The following is a 12813-nucleotide window of genomic DNA, read 5'->3' as shown; positions in this document are numbered from 1 at the left end:
ATATTCAGCTATTGTTTAAAAGGCCCTGAAATTACAAATGTAAAACAATTTATATGAGAAAACTAATGGCCAGACTTATGTGAAAGAAACAAAGAAAGAAATATAAATATGATATTCACCAACAAAAGACCACCACTGAATTATTTCAGGTTTACATAAGATAGTTAAATGTATTGACAAGACATGGTCGAAGCCACATTTGCAGAATCCCATTGTTAGCTGCTTTAATATGAGGGTTGATTTTTATCTTTAGACCATAACAGATGTAGTTGACTTAAAGACTACAGATAATAAAATGTATTATTGCATAGCAATATAATATTATCCACTGAAAGTAACCAAAAGTTAGCGTGCAATAAATTATATTATTCCATATTGTTAAAACTTTAGTAGGTTTTTCTATATGAATGGGATTTTGAATAAATAAGCATATTCACCTGCGGAAAAAGGATATTCACCGCGCATAACGTCGCGTGCTTTTACCTGCACTATTTTGGTAAAAAAACGTTTGATGTACAATTGGTTTTGGTTAATAATTGCCATTACATACATTTCTCTCGGAACATGGAATAAAACAATTACTGTCTTTTGTTTTGGTAAATATGTGGTTTAATTGACTTTTGAAAAACTGATATTCACTTCGGCCGTTGGCCTCAGTGAATATCAGTTTTTCAAAAGTGAATAAAACTACACATTTACCTCATCAAAAGACAGTAATTGTATATTATTGTATAGCAATATAATATTTCCCACAGAAAGTAACCAAAAGTAAGTGTGCAATAAATTCCAATATTGCACTAGTGCAATAAATCTTCAAAATTCATGACATCAACAACAAAATGTTAGTTTAAACCAATTTTTACTTTCAAATATTATATTGCAATACAATAAAAGGGTTATTGCATGAATATTGGGGAATATTGTCCCTTGTAGAACATATATTGCACGAGCTTGCGATCGGCTGGCAATCGGGACAATATTCCCCAATATTCATGCAGTAACCCTATAATATTGCACTAGTGCAATAAATCTTATAAATTCATGACGTCATTAAAGTCAAAATCTTAATTTAAACCAATTTTTACTTTCAAATATTGTATTGCTATACAATAAAAGGGTTATTGCATGAATATTGTCCCTCGTAGAACATATATTGCACTCGCAAGTGTGTGCAATATAAAATTCTACTCGAGACAATATTCATGCAATAACCCTATAGTATTGTTGTGTTTAAAGCTGTTATTATAATTCATTGATTGTTTGATTCATGTTTGCTTAACACCTGTGATTATGAGGGATGATTTTAAAAAAGAAAATACAAATCACAATAATAAAAATGACACCTATAACAATTCAATGAGACTTGTTGGGATTATGTATAGAAGCAAAATTGGTGTCTCCTCCTGTTTTTCTCTCATTTCAATTTCATGAGAATGCATGTATTATGGGAGAAATATTTCATTGTTCAAATATTTAAAGCAAATACTAACAAATATTCATTTACTTTACAGATAGATGGATCAACATTAAGGACCCTCTGCATGCAACATGGTCCTCTAGTGTGGTTTTATCTTAGTTTGAACAATGGCCAAGCCTTAGTCAGATACCACTCAAAGGAAGAAGCATTCAAAGCACAGAAATCGCTCAACACATGTGTATTAGGAAACACAACCATAGTAGCTGATTTTGTGTCCGACAATGAAGCGGCTAGATTTGCCATGACAGCCCAGTCATCTAGTCAGTGGCAGTCGCAGCCGCAGCAGCCTAATAATTCTGCGTACCGCCAAAACAGCATGGGTGTTTGCAATGATTCCTGGAATCAACCAGCTCAGGCTAACCATATGGCCAATAATTACAATTCGGGGGGAATGTGGGGTAATGGTGGAAGTGGTCTTTGGGGAGGTGACGACCACAATGCCAACTCTCTGCTCGGCAATATGTTGGGGGAGTCGATGTGACTGCCTCGTGATCTCTATATAAAAGCGGGTTAATTGTGGGGCGGATACAGTATTCCATTTGTTAACCAATGTGTTCTGAGTTGTTAGGTCAGAGATACGGACCAGCCCCCAACGATGCAAATACTTTGGTGCTCAATGCTTCCAAGAAGCACAGCACATTTTATTTTTTCATTACTTCCAATGAAGTATTTTAGTCTTTCATAATTCCTTGTTCTTGTCAGGTGGGCTTGGTCATGATAACCTCCACCTAACAACTCTAATTTATTGAAGGGTGTATTTAAGTGTGCACACAACCTCATTGTTTTATTTATGTCAAGACTTCTCAAAATGCCATGTGTATTATAAAAATGTAAAAAAAAAAAAAAAAAAACTATAAAAAAAATAGATATAATAAGTATATTGATGTTTATTTTTAAGATGTGTAAACAAACTACTGTGATATTGTCCACCAATCATCTGTGGGTGACTGTGATTCCACTTGTAGTGCTAGACGCCCACCCCCTAACGACACTGTGCCTACCTCAGTTTACGAGGAGAAGTCTCGCTAACTGCTGTCAGGTCGTTTCCATATCTTAAGCATAATTGTTGAGGCATTATATCAAAACATAGGATCTGGAACTCTGCCAGAAATATGTCGCAGCATTTTAGATTTTTTGTACATTGTGATAAGGATCTTATAATGGCAAGATGTTGTGTTATAGCATATTGTGATTGTACCTGCTTGTGGTACAGTGATAGAAGATTAACCATGTGAACACTTTGTAATTCCATTTATATTTTCCAGCTTTTAATTGACCAATTATCATGTTAAAGATTGCCAAAGTCTATGTAAGGTACTGAGGATCGGCAGCTTTTATCTATAAAGTGATCCATTTTTGACATGACATACATATTGTGCTCGTAGCATGCTTTTGAATTGTATTAAAATAAATGATCATCCAAAATTTTGAGTATTTGTAGTTGTGTTTGTAAGCTAGACGTTTTGTGGTAAGTTATGACTTTCTGACAAGTTTATAAGCATTCCATGACTACTGTGTTCATCAAGCAAATATCACACCTGCATCAAGAAGTTTCTATAGTATTTTTACTATTGGTAGATCTCCATTTCTAAATGACTTGTAATTTTAAATATTTTGTGTTCATTTTATTTTCACAAGTGCTACTATAATGATGATGATGGGTTGATTTGTATGCTCTGTAAGAAGTTACTAATGTAAACCTCAAACAGTATTGTACAAACATGTTTATAAACTTTGCTTGTAGAATTAGACTGTTATTATTCATATAATTTATGGCAGGTAGTTTTCAGTTTTCTATGATGTACTGATTTGATGGATATTTATTTGAAATGAATATTTATTTTCTGAAGTAGATGAATGTAATTAATAAATGCACTAGAGTAATAAGATTTATATATTTATTTTCTTGTACATGTTTTTAATTTTCATTAATACAACTAAGTCACAGGGATTATGGAATCCTCAAAATTACTTGCCATATTTACATTTAGCAGTTCGTGGTTTTCTTATGTTGTAAGAACAGGTTGATATTGAGCATTTTTTTTATAGCTGGAAACATCTGAAAAATCAGGGATAAAAGCAAATAAATCAGTTGTAGAATGGAGATATTCATTCTTGTTGTTGTAAGAACATTTTGTATTATGTGCTAATCTTGAGATTCTAGTGAAGCTACTATAGATGATCATTCTGATGTCAGGTGTGAAAAAAGTATGTTCAAACCAAATACTGAAATCCTATGTGTTTTATCTGTGCAGTTTTAATGTAAATACTACTTAATATTTTATTGACCAAATACTGGAGAGATTAAAGAGTCAGAAAGGATAACTTATTTGCATGATGAGTTTAGCTTGATTAGTCCAAGATTTTATGTATGATGATTGTGACATTCTCCAAATTTTATTTCTAATATTCAGTTGTTGTGTATCAAATAAAGGTTAATGGATAAAAACAATATTGTCAGATTTTTAACTTCCATAATGTACAATACATTATTAAAATAATGAGATGCATTTTAATTGTCAATGAGACAACAACCATCCATCAGGAAACAAGAACGTATATGTCACCTTGACACCAAATACAAGACAGATTAACAATTTTACAAATATTCAATAAACTGTTCTAGAATGGTTAGACCAGAAAAACACAAATATTCAAATTTCCAACCTGTTGTAGAATGGTTTGAACAAAATAACAGACTTGGCCAGAGATGTTTCCTATAATGCTTTTATCATGTGTTTTAATTAGGGTACTGCCAAATTCAAAAAGATGATTGTCATGTACTTTATCTTTGTTTATATTGAGAAATAAAATCTTCTAAGGACCTGTTGAATCAGTTCTAACAAAACTTGACAGATTATATAGATATAACATGTGGTATGATTGCCAATGAGACTACTCTCCACCAGAAACCAAATGACTTGAAAAGTAAAAAACTATAGGTCACCATTACAGCTTTCTAAGAGCAAAACCTTTGCCAAGCAGCAAGCTGTGAAAGGTCCTGTTTAAAAAAAGCGAGAAAACTTAACAGCCTAATGTCTGTACAAAACAAATATTTACAGCAACAAATGACAACCACTGAAAAGCAGGCGCCTGACTTAGAAAAAAAATGTATAACATTCCTTTTTTTTTCAAATTTTGTTTTGAAAAATTAGAAAATAGGGGTGCTTATCGTACCTTGTCCTTTCTATATAAGGACTGAATGGAAAATTAAGATAAGTTGTGATTTCCCTAAATAGGGGTCAGATGGTCAAAATTTATTAAATGTTTTCCTTTTTGAACCAAATTGTTGAGTGATATAACAAGTCACTTAAACTTTTTACTTCAGTACTGATTTACTTTTTACTTCGGTACTGATTTATTTGAAATTGCAACCATTATTCACTTTCCAAGCAGTACACTTTCTAGTTACAATACACAGAAAAAAACGATGGCATTTGATTCCTTGGAAACTAGCAAAACCAGGCCTAGAAATGTCATTGATGTCCCTTTCAAAGGGTATTTTCATTAGTAAAACGCATTGTTAATAGGTACACTTGAAAAAATAAATTGGATGACATTCTATCATAACAATTAAGTACCTATTTGCTGTGCATAGAATTTGGGAAAGTTTTGACAGTCCAAAATGTCAATTTGAGTACAAAGAGTTAATGTCAATATAATTGAAAACTTGACAGCTAGATGATTTATAACTACATTTTTACTTCAAATATTGCGCTGAACACCTGTGTTAACATTACAATGGATAGAAAAAAGTTTGTTCTGACAGTGGAGAGATTTAGAAATAGTCAAAGATCACTTTGCCATCATTAGACATTTATGTGGTCTGAGCGTCGATGAGACAACTCTCCATCCAAGTCAAAATATATAAGAAGCTATCTTCAACATTGACCCTTGGCTCATACCCAACAGTAAGCTATAGAGGGCCCGAAATGACTTGGTGTTGAACTGTTCAAACAGGAAAACCAAAGCTCTGATCTATATATAAAAATGAGGAACACCTATGAACCTCGTCAACAAACGAAAACCACTGAACAACAGGCTATTGTCTTCAGTTTATACCCACGTTTTTTAGGATTATATATCAATTTTGGTAGATATAAAACTATGAAGTTGTATTCAATGTCATAGAATTTCTTTTTACAAAACATGTTTATGTGACGGTGTGATGGGGACAATGTCCCATGGGCACGATTTTGTTTTAAAATATATTTTGATGAAGTGATTTTCCTAATTACATAAATGTATGCCCCCATACGTCCTAAAGTTGGTTTCCTTTCTCTTAACTTTAGTGTGCCTCAACTAAATGTGATGAACTTCTACAAAATGCTTATGACTAAAACACAGATCAAGTTCGATCAAAGTGGAAAAAAGCTGTCATATTCCTGACTTGGTATAGGCATTTCCTTATTGGTGGATTAGCCTTGTTTTAAAGGTAGCTTAATCTCTAGACTGATATAATAGTCGCAAAAAAATCCATTATATTGACAACAATGTGTGAACAAAACAAACAGACGTAATAGTTAAAAATGTCAAAAATTGGGGTACAGCAGTCAACATTATGTTATGCTAATTCAGAATCACAATAAAAACAACTGTTAACAATGAGAAACAAAATGAATTATAAACAAAATCATAGGCAAACATGAAAGACGAGAAAATGAAAAAGCACAATAACACGATGATTGGATGTATATGATTACCGAGCCACACCAAAAGGATTTTAACAAACATTGACTAAATATTAAAGGTTAATTGGTTTATTTTATATAAAGACAGTGACACATAATAGAACACCACAACACGAAGATGATCAACAACATCAGTACCTTCAGAATCCTTACTTCAAGACCATCAATTCATGTATTATTTGTGAAGTTGCTTATCAACCAGGTATTGGTATGGCAAGCCGTTTTACTATTTATTCGAATTTCAAGATATCTCCTATAATATATAAGATATCTTATATAATATATACGATATCTCCTTTAATATATAAGATAATTTTCATTTTTATAAGATATCTTTATTGTTATATGAGATATCTTTAATGTTATATAAGATATCTCATAAAGTTTTTATGATATCTTCTAAAGTTTATAAGATATCTCATAAAGTTTTTATGATATCTTCTAAAGTTTATAAGATATCTTATAAACAAGTTTTATATAAGATATCATATAATTTATAAGATATCTTATATAGTTTATAAGATATCTCATATAGTTTATTATATCTTATATAGTTTATGAGATATCTTATAAAGAAAATTATATAAGATATCTGATAAATTATATGAGATATCTTATAAACTATATAGAAATCTTATAAAGTTTATGAGATATCTTGAAGTAAGAATACATAGCAAAACTGCTTGCCATATATTGGTATTGTCAGATGAAATTTATTTAGAACTAGACGTCCATTGACATAAACCCTTGGTTCAACAACTTTCTGCTCAGACACAAGTGGCTTTTTATAAAGTCTGAGCAGCAGCTTCAAGTTCTTAAATACCGAATGAGTTGGGAAATGTATATCCCATTTGCAGTTATATTGATATTATGCTCTAGATTTCAAAATAAGCCCGTACAAATATATCGAGTGTCATCTCTCAGACTATGTCTGATGGTCTGATCGATCGTTATCTGAAGTGCTGTGTACTGTCAATATTTCGTGGATTCACATTCACAAACATGATATGCATAAAATCGCACGGGTAGGTGTTTTGGTATAGAAGCTGGAATTGCTGATCTTTTGAGAGCACATATTTCGTCTTATTTGTCGTCTTTTTTTAAGATCTGGGTTTGTATTTGTCTTTTTTTTTCTCATTTTGACTGACGCTACATTAGTCGCTAATTTCCGAGTCTAAATAAAGCTCAGTTGAGTGATACAAGGGGTAGAAAGTGTTGCGACCAAAGAGGGGTAGTGTTATCCAACTCTGATATATTTATCTATGTAGTTAATAGTAAAATCCTCAGTCACTCCCCTGATCAATACGCAAAACGGAGAAACCGAAAATCTAGTGAACAGAGAAAGATCAAGACAAAAAAAAACTAGAGGCTCTCATGTCAAGGGCCTGTGTCGCTGACCTTGGTCTATGTGCATATTAAACAATGGACACAGATAAATTCAGTACAAAATTGTTTAATCATGATGTGTTTGTAGATATTTCTTTACTGGACATTCTTCTTGCTACAATTATCTCTATCTATAATGAAATTGGCCCGATACAGTGGAAAATATATTCTAAAAATTTACAAAAATTTATGAAAATTGTTAAAAAATTACTATAAAGGGCAATAACTCCTTAAGGGGTAAACTGACAATTTTGGTCATGTTAACTTATTTGTAGATCTTACTTTGCTGAACATTATTGCTGTTTTTAGTTTATCTATATCTATTATAATATTCAAGATAATAACCAAAAACTGCAAAATTTCCTTAAAATTACCAATTAAGGGGCAGCAACCCAACAATGGGTTGTCCGATTCATCTGAAAATTTCAGGGCAGATAGATCTTGACCTGATAATTTTTTTTACCACATGTCAGATTTGCTCTAAATGCTTTGGTTTTTGAGTTATAAGCCAAAAACTGCATTTTACCCCTATGTTCTATTTTTAGCCATGGTGGCCATCTTGGTTGGTTGGCCGGGTCACCGGACACATTTTTTTTTAAACTAGATACCCCAATGATGAGTGTGGCCAAGTTTTGTTTAATTTGGCCCAGTAGTTTCAGAGGAGAAGACTTTTGTAAAAGTTAACGACGACGGACGACGGACGCAAAGTGATGGGAAAAGCTCACTTGGAACCTTTGGGCCAGGTGAGCTAAAAAGAAACTGCATACTAGAACAGCTATGACATTAGACACACAAACGCCGAAATATAAAGACAAATAAAATACCCAGACCCGTAAAACGAAAGAGGGGCGAGGGTAGGGACTGAGCAGTTGCAATATAAGCATGTGTATCAACTCCAATATACTGAGACAAATATCCCGCATGAGAAGAAGAATCGGAATCAAAACGAACAACCACAAATATTATAGAGAACATAGTTGTGTCTTTTTGGAAGAAAGTTACCTATACAGTTAAGACAGATGCATTTTCGGTATAATGAGCTGTCGGAATAATGGGGCTGTCGGAGTAATGGGCTGACGGAATAGTGGGCTGTCGGAGTAATGGGCTGTCGGAATAATGATTGTCGGACTAACGGGATGTCACCGTGAACATAATGGAACTTCATTTTTTGTGGCAGAAAGCTCGACATAGGGATAGTGATCAGGATGTGGCGGCATAAGCTAACCCATTAAAAGCTTTATATTTTAGAAGGTGGAAGAACTGGATGCTTCATACTTTGTATATAGTTGCTTCATGTTACGAAGTTTCCGTCTGTCAGATGTCCATTGTCCTTTACCTCATTTTCATGGTTCAGTGACTACTTAAACAAAGTTAAGATTTTTTGTAATGTTAATTTCTCTCTTATTATTAATGATAGGATAACTATATTTGGTATGTGCGTACCTTGCAAAGTCTTCATGTCCGTCAGACAGTTTTCACTTGACCTCGACCTTATTTCATGGATCAGTGAACAAGGTTAAGTTTTGGTGGTCAAGTCCATATCTCACATACTATAAGCAATAGGTCTAGTATATTTGGTGTATGTAAGGCGTACATGTCCAACTGGCAGGTGTCATCTGACCTTGACCTCATTTTCATGGTTCAGTGGTTATAGTTAAGATTTTGTTTTTGGTCTGTTTTTCGTATACTGTATGCAATAGGTCTATATACTTGGTGTATGAAATGGTTGTTAGGTGTATATGTCTAGCTGGCTGGTCTCATCTGACCTTGACCATATTTTTATGGTTCAGAGGTCAAAGTTAAGTTTTGAGGTTGTTTTTTTCCTAATAATATATGCAACATGTCAACTATATTTGGTGTATGGAAATATTTTATGGTGTACATGTCAGTCTCGCAGGTTTTATTTGACCTTGACCTCATTTTCACGGTTCATTGCTGAGTGTTAAGTTTTTGTTTTTTTTTGTCTGTTTTCTTAAACTATAAGCAAAGGTCAACTATATGTCTGTCTGGCACAGTTCATCTGATCTTGACCTCATTTTCATGGTTCATTGGTCAATGTTTTCTTGTTTTAGTCTGTTTCTTATAAACTATAATCAATAGGTCAACTATATTTAGTGTATTGAATGGTTGTAATGTGTACATGTTTTTCTTGTTTGGTTTATATGACCTTGGCCTAATATTCTTGGACAATGTTGTAGTAAAGCTTTATATTTAGGACTATAGTAGACATATTGCATACATTACATGAAAAACAAACCAGCACACAAAAACTTATCTATAACCACTAAACCATGAAAATGAAAATGAGGTCAAGGTCAGATGACACCAGCCAGTTAGACATGTACACCTTACAATCCTACTATATTCCAAATGAAAAAGGTATGACGGTTATGAGGACCTTGCAAGGTATGCACATACCAAATGTAATCCTATTACTCAAAATAAGATAGAAATTTACATTTCAAATTCTGATTTTTTTTCAAGTAGTCACTGAACCATGAAAATGAGGTCAAGGACAATGTGACAGACGGAAACTTCGTAACATGAGGCATCTATATACAAAGTATGAAGCACTAGGTCTTCCACCTTCTAAAATATAAAGCTTTTAAAAAGTAAGTTTACCCCCAGTCGCTGCTCGCCGGATTAATATCCCTATGTCAATCTTTCTGGCTAAAAATAGAACATAGGGATAAAATGCAAGTTTTGTCTATTATTCTTTGAACCGTTACAAGAAGAGAAAAATCTGAAAGGAGCAAATATGTTCAGAATAATGAGCTCTTCCAATTGTCTATATACATCAATTCTGTTAGACAAATTTTTGAGGAGTTATTGCCCATAAATGACAAGTTTAATTTTTTCCATTTATTATTCATTTTTGCCTTTTTTTCATGAAAACAATGATATTTTGAGAGAAACTTTTTTTTCCTGCTATTCCTTATGTGATTTAAATTATAATAAAAAATTAACACTTTAAATCACAAAAATGATCAGCAAGGCAAGATCTATTTAAAAATAAGTCAAATTAACAGACCATGCAAGGGCTGTATAGCCAGTCAAGGTCTTTAAAACTTCCATCATCAATAAGTCAAAGAAACTAAACAGAATAAAAGATCAGTAATACCAGGCCAACAAAATATAGTTTTTTTCATTAAGTCTATTCTCACCTATAAAAATGTTGAAGAGTGTCCTTTGTTTGATATGCACATAGACCAAGGTAAGCAACACATGCTCTTTAGATAATCGAGACTAGCTCTTTAGAGCCTCTAGATCATATTGCCAGTTTGTCCAGGTCTTTGAGTTTATGAAGTCTTAGTATGAGGAAATGGTAAACTAGACTACAGTTTGACAACAGGCTCACTGTTTATAGAAGAGAGCTTTGGTAGTTTTTTTTATGTAAAAAAGAAATAGACTGGGTCCTAAAACTGATCCTTGTGTTACTCCCAGATTCTCCGAGATTTCACTGTCAGATGTTTCCCATAAGACCATCACTTCTTTTGACGTTTGTGAGAAAGTCGTCTGTCCATCTTATTTGACTAAGTTTGATGCTATAATAGTGTAGATTATTGTCGATACATAGGGATAACATTACAATCCTGCAGCAACAGCGTAAACTATGTGTATAAAGCTTTATATTTATTTTAAGGGTGTAGAAGACCAATTCCTTCATGCCTTGTAAACAGGTGTGTTATAATACCAAATTTCCCACTGTCATTTGGTGTATGAAATGATTGTAAGGTGTGCATGTCCGTCTGAAGTTGACCTCATTTTCATGTCTCATTAGTTCATGTTACAATTCTTATAGAAAAGTTTATTTTTCAGGTTCATGTATTAATTAGGTAAATTAGATCAACTTTATCAGGTGTATGAAATGATCATATGGTGTACATGTATGCCTCTAGGTTTCTTCTGACCTTGACCTCATTTTGATGGTTCAAAAGTCAGCGATGTCACTTCGTAGTTAGGTCCCTTTCTCATATACCATAATCCTTTAGTGTTACTATATTTGTGTATGGTATGATTATAAAGCAAACATGTCCATTTGATAGGGTTCATCTGACCTTGGAATATTATACTTACATAAATATACAAGTAATAGTTCCAGATCTGACCTTGACTTTATATACATTGATCATTTTTCACTTAGATTTTTAAGATAAATCACTTATGATCAGAAAAGCAATAGATATTTCAGTGTGTGCTCTTTTGTGTAATAGTAGATTGTGACGGGTACACCCTGTGAGACTAAATTTAGAAGATCTGCTTGTTTTCTGTTTTCCCGATTTTTTAAGTGATATCTGTACCACATGACCTGTGTATCTATAAAAACATAGAGAATAGAAATGGGGAATATGTCAAAGAAACAACAACCCCACCAAAGATGTTTTGTTCTATGTTTGTCTGGTGTTTTTTTTTCATTTTGACAAATTGCATGACGTCATCGAGTGTTCGTCTTTTACAGGACATCCAACACCGACCACATTATCATTGCTCAAACTTAATGTTTTAAATGAAAAAAAATGGACAAAAGAAAAGTAATGCAAGTTTTATGGATATGGATGAATGGAAGAAAGGCAAGTTTTTGTGGCCTTTTATCTCTTACTTCAACATTAAATGCTTTGCTATAGTTGTTAAAGGCTGTATGGTGCACACACACTTGTTTTATGCGTCAGTAAAGACCAACTCCCACTCCTGCGGCACAGTGACAAATTTTCAAGTACAGTCATGACAGCTTATATGGTTAAATTTTTAAACACAAATATAATTGAGAATGGAAATGGGGAATGTGTCAAAGAGACAACACCCCAAACAGAGCAGAATAAAATATATATATTACAAAATTTTGTTGAATTTTAAAAGAATCTTATTGAGCAGCTAGAGTAAAATTTAGATTAATCTCCCATTAGGGGCGGATCCAGCCATTTTAAAAAGGGGGGTTCCTAACCCAGGACAAAAAAGGGGGGGGGGGTCCAACTACATGTCCCCATTCAAATGCATTGGTTGTCCAAAAAAAGGGGGGTTCCAACCCCCTCTGGATCCGCCACTGTCTAAGGCAAATTATCCAAGAGTGTTTTGATTGGGGTCCTTCATTTCTTTATTTTTTTCCCCCCCTATTCTTTATTTGATTTTGACCATTAAAATCTATATATAATTATATTTTATCCTATTACTCATATTATTTGAAAAACACAAGATTCTAGATTATATGTAAGTTTGACCTCTGTTTCTACAGGAACAGCGAGAGTGGGGGGGACCATCCAT

General features: G+C 33.2%; 1 protein-coding gene across 11 annotated transcripts in view; it reads left to right on the top strand.

Annotated features, from left to right (window-relative positions):
- LOC139489653 (trinucleotide repeat-containing gene 6C protein-like) overlaps positions 1-3929 on the top strand; it is a 53696-nt gene extending 49767 nt beyond the window's left edge. For 8 of the 11 annotated variants that reach the window (XM_071276293.1, XM_071276291.1, XM_071276289.1 and 5 more), the window contains one exon: positions 1512-3929. In XM_071276293.1, coding sequence (XP_071132394.1) covers positions 1512-1958 — 447 coding nt within the window. In that variant the 3' untranslated portion in view covers positions 1959-3929. The remainder of the gene's footprint in view (positions 1-1511) is intronic. The other 3 variants (XR_011656211.1, XR_011656212.1, XR_011656210.1) reach the window with 1 other exon arrangement.
- The last annotated feature ends 8884 nt before the right edge of the window (positions 3930-12813 follow it).

Source organism: Mytilus edulis, chromosome 9, assembly GCF_963676685.1.
Source record: "Mytilus edulis chromosome 9, xbMytEdul2.2, whole genome shotgun sequence".
Taxonomy (NCBI): Eukaryota; Metazoa; Mollusca; class Bivalvia; order Mytilida; family Mytilidae; genus Mytilus; species Mytilus edulis.
This window is presented reverse-complemented; position numbering and strand designations above follow the sequence as displayed.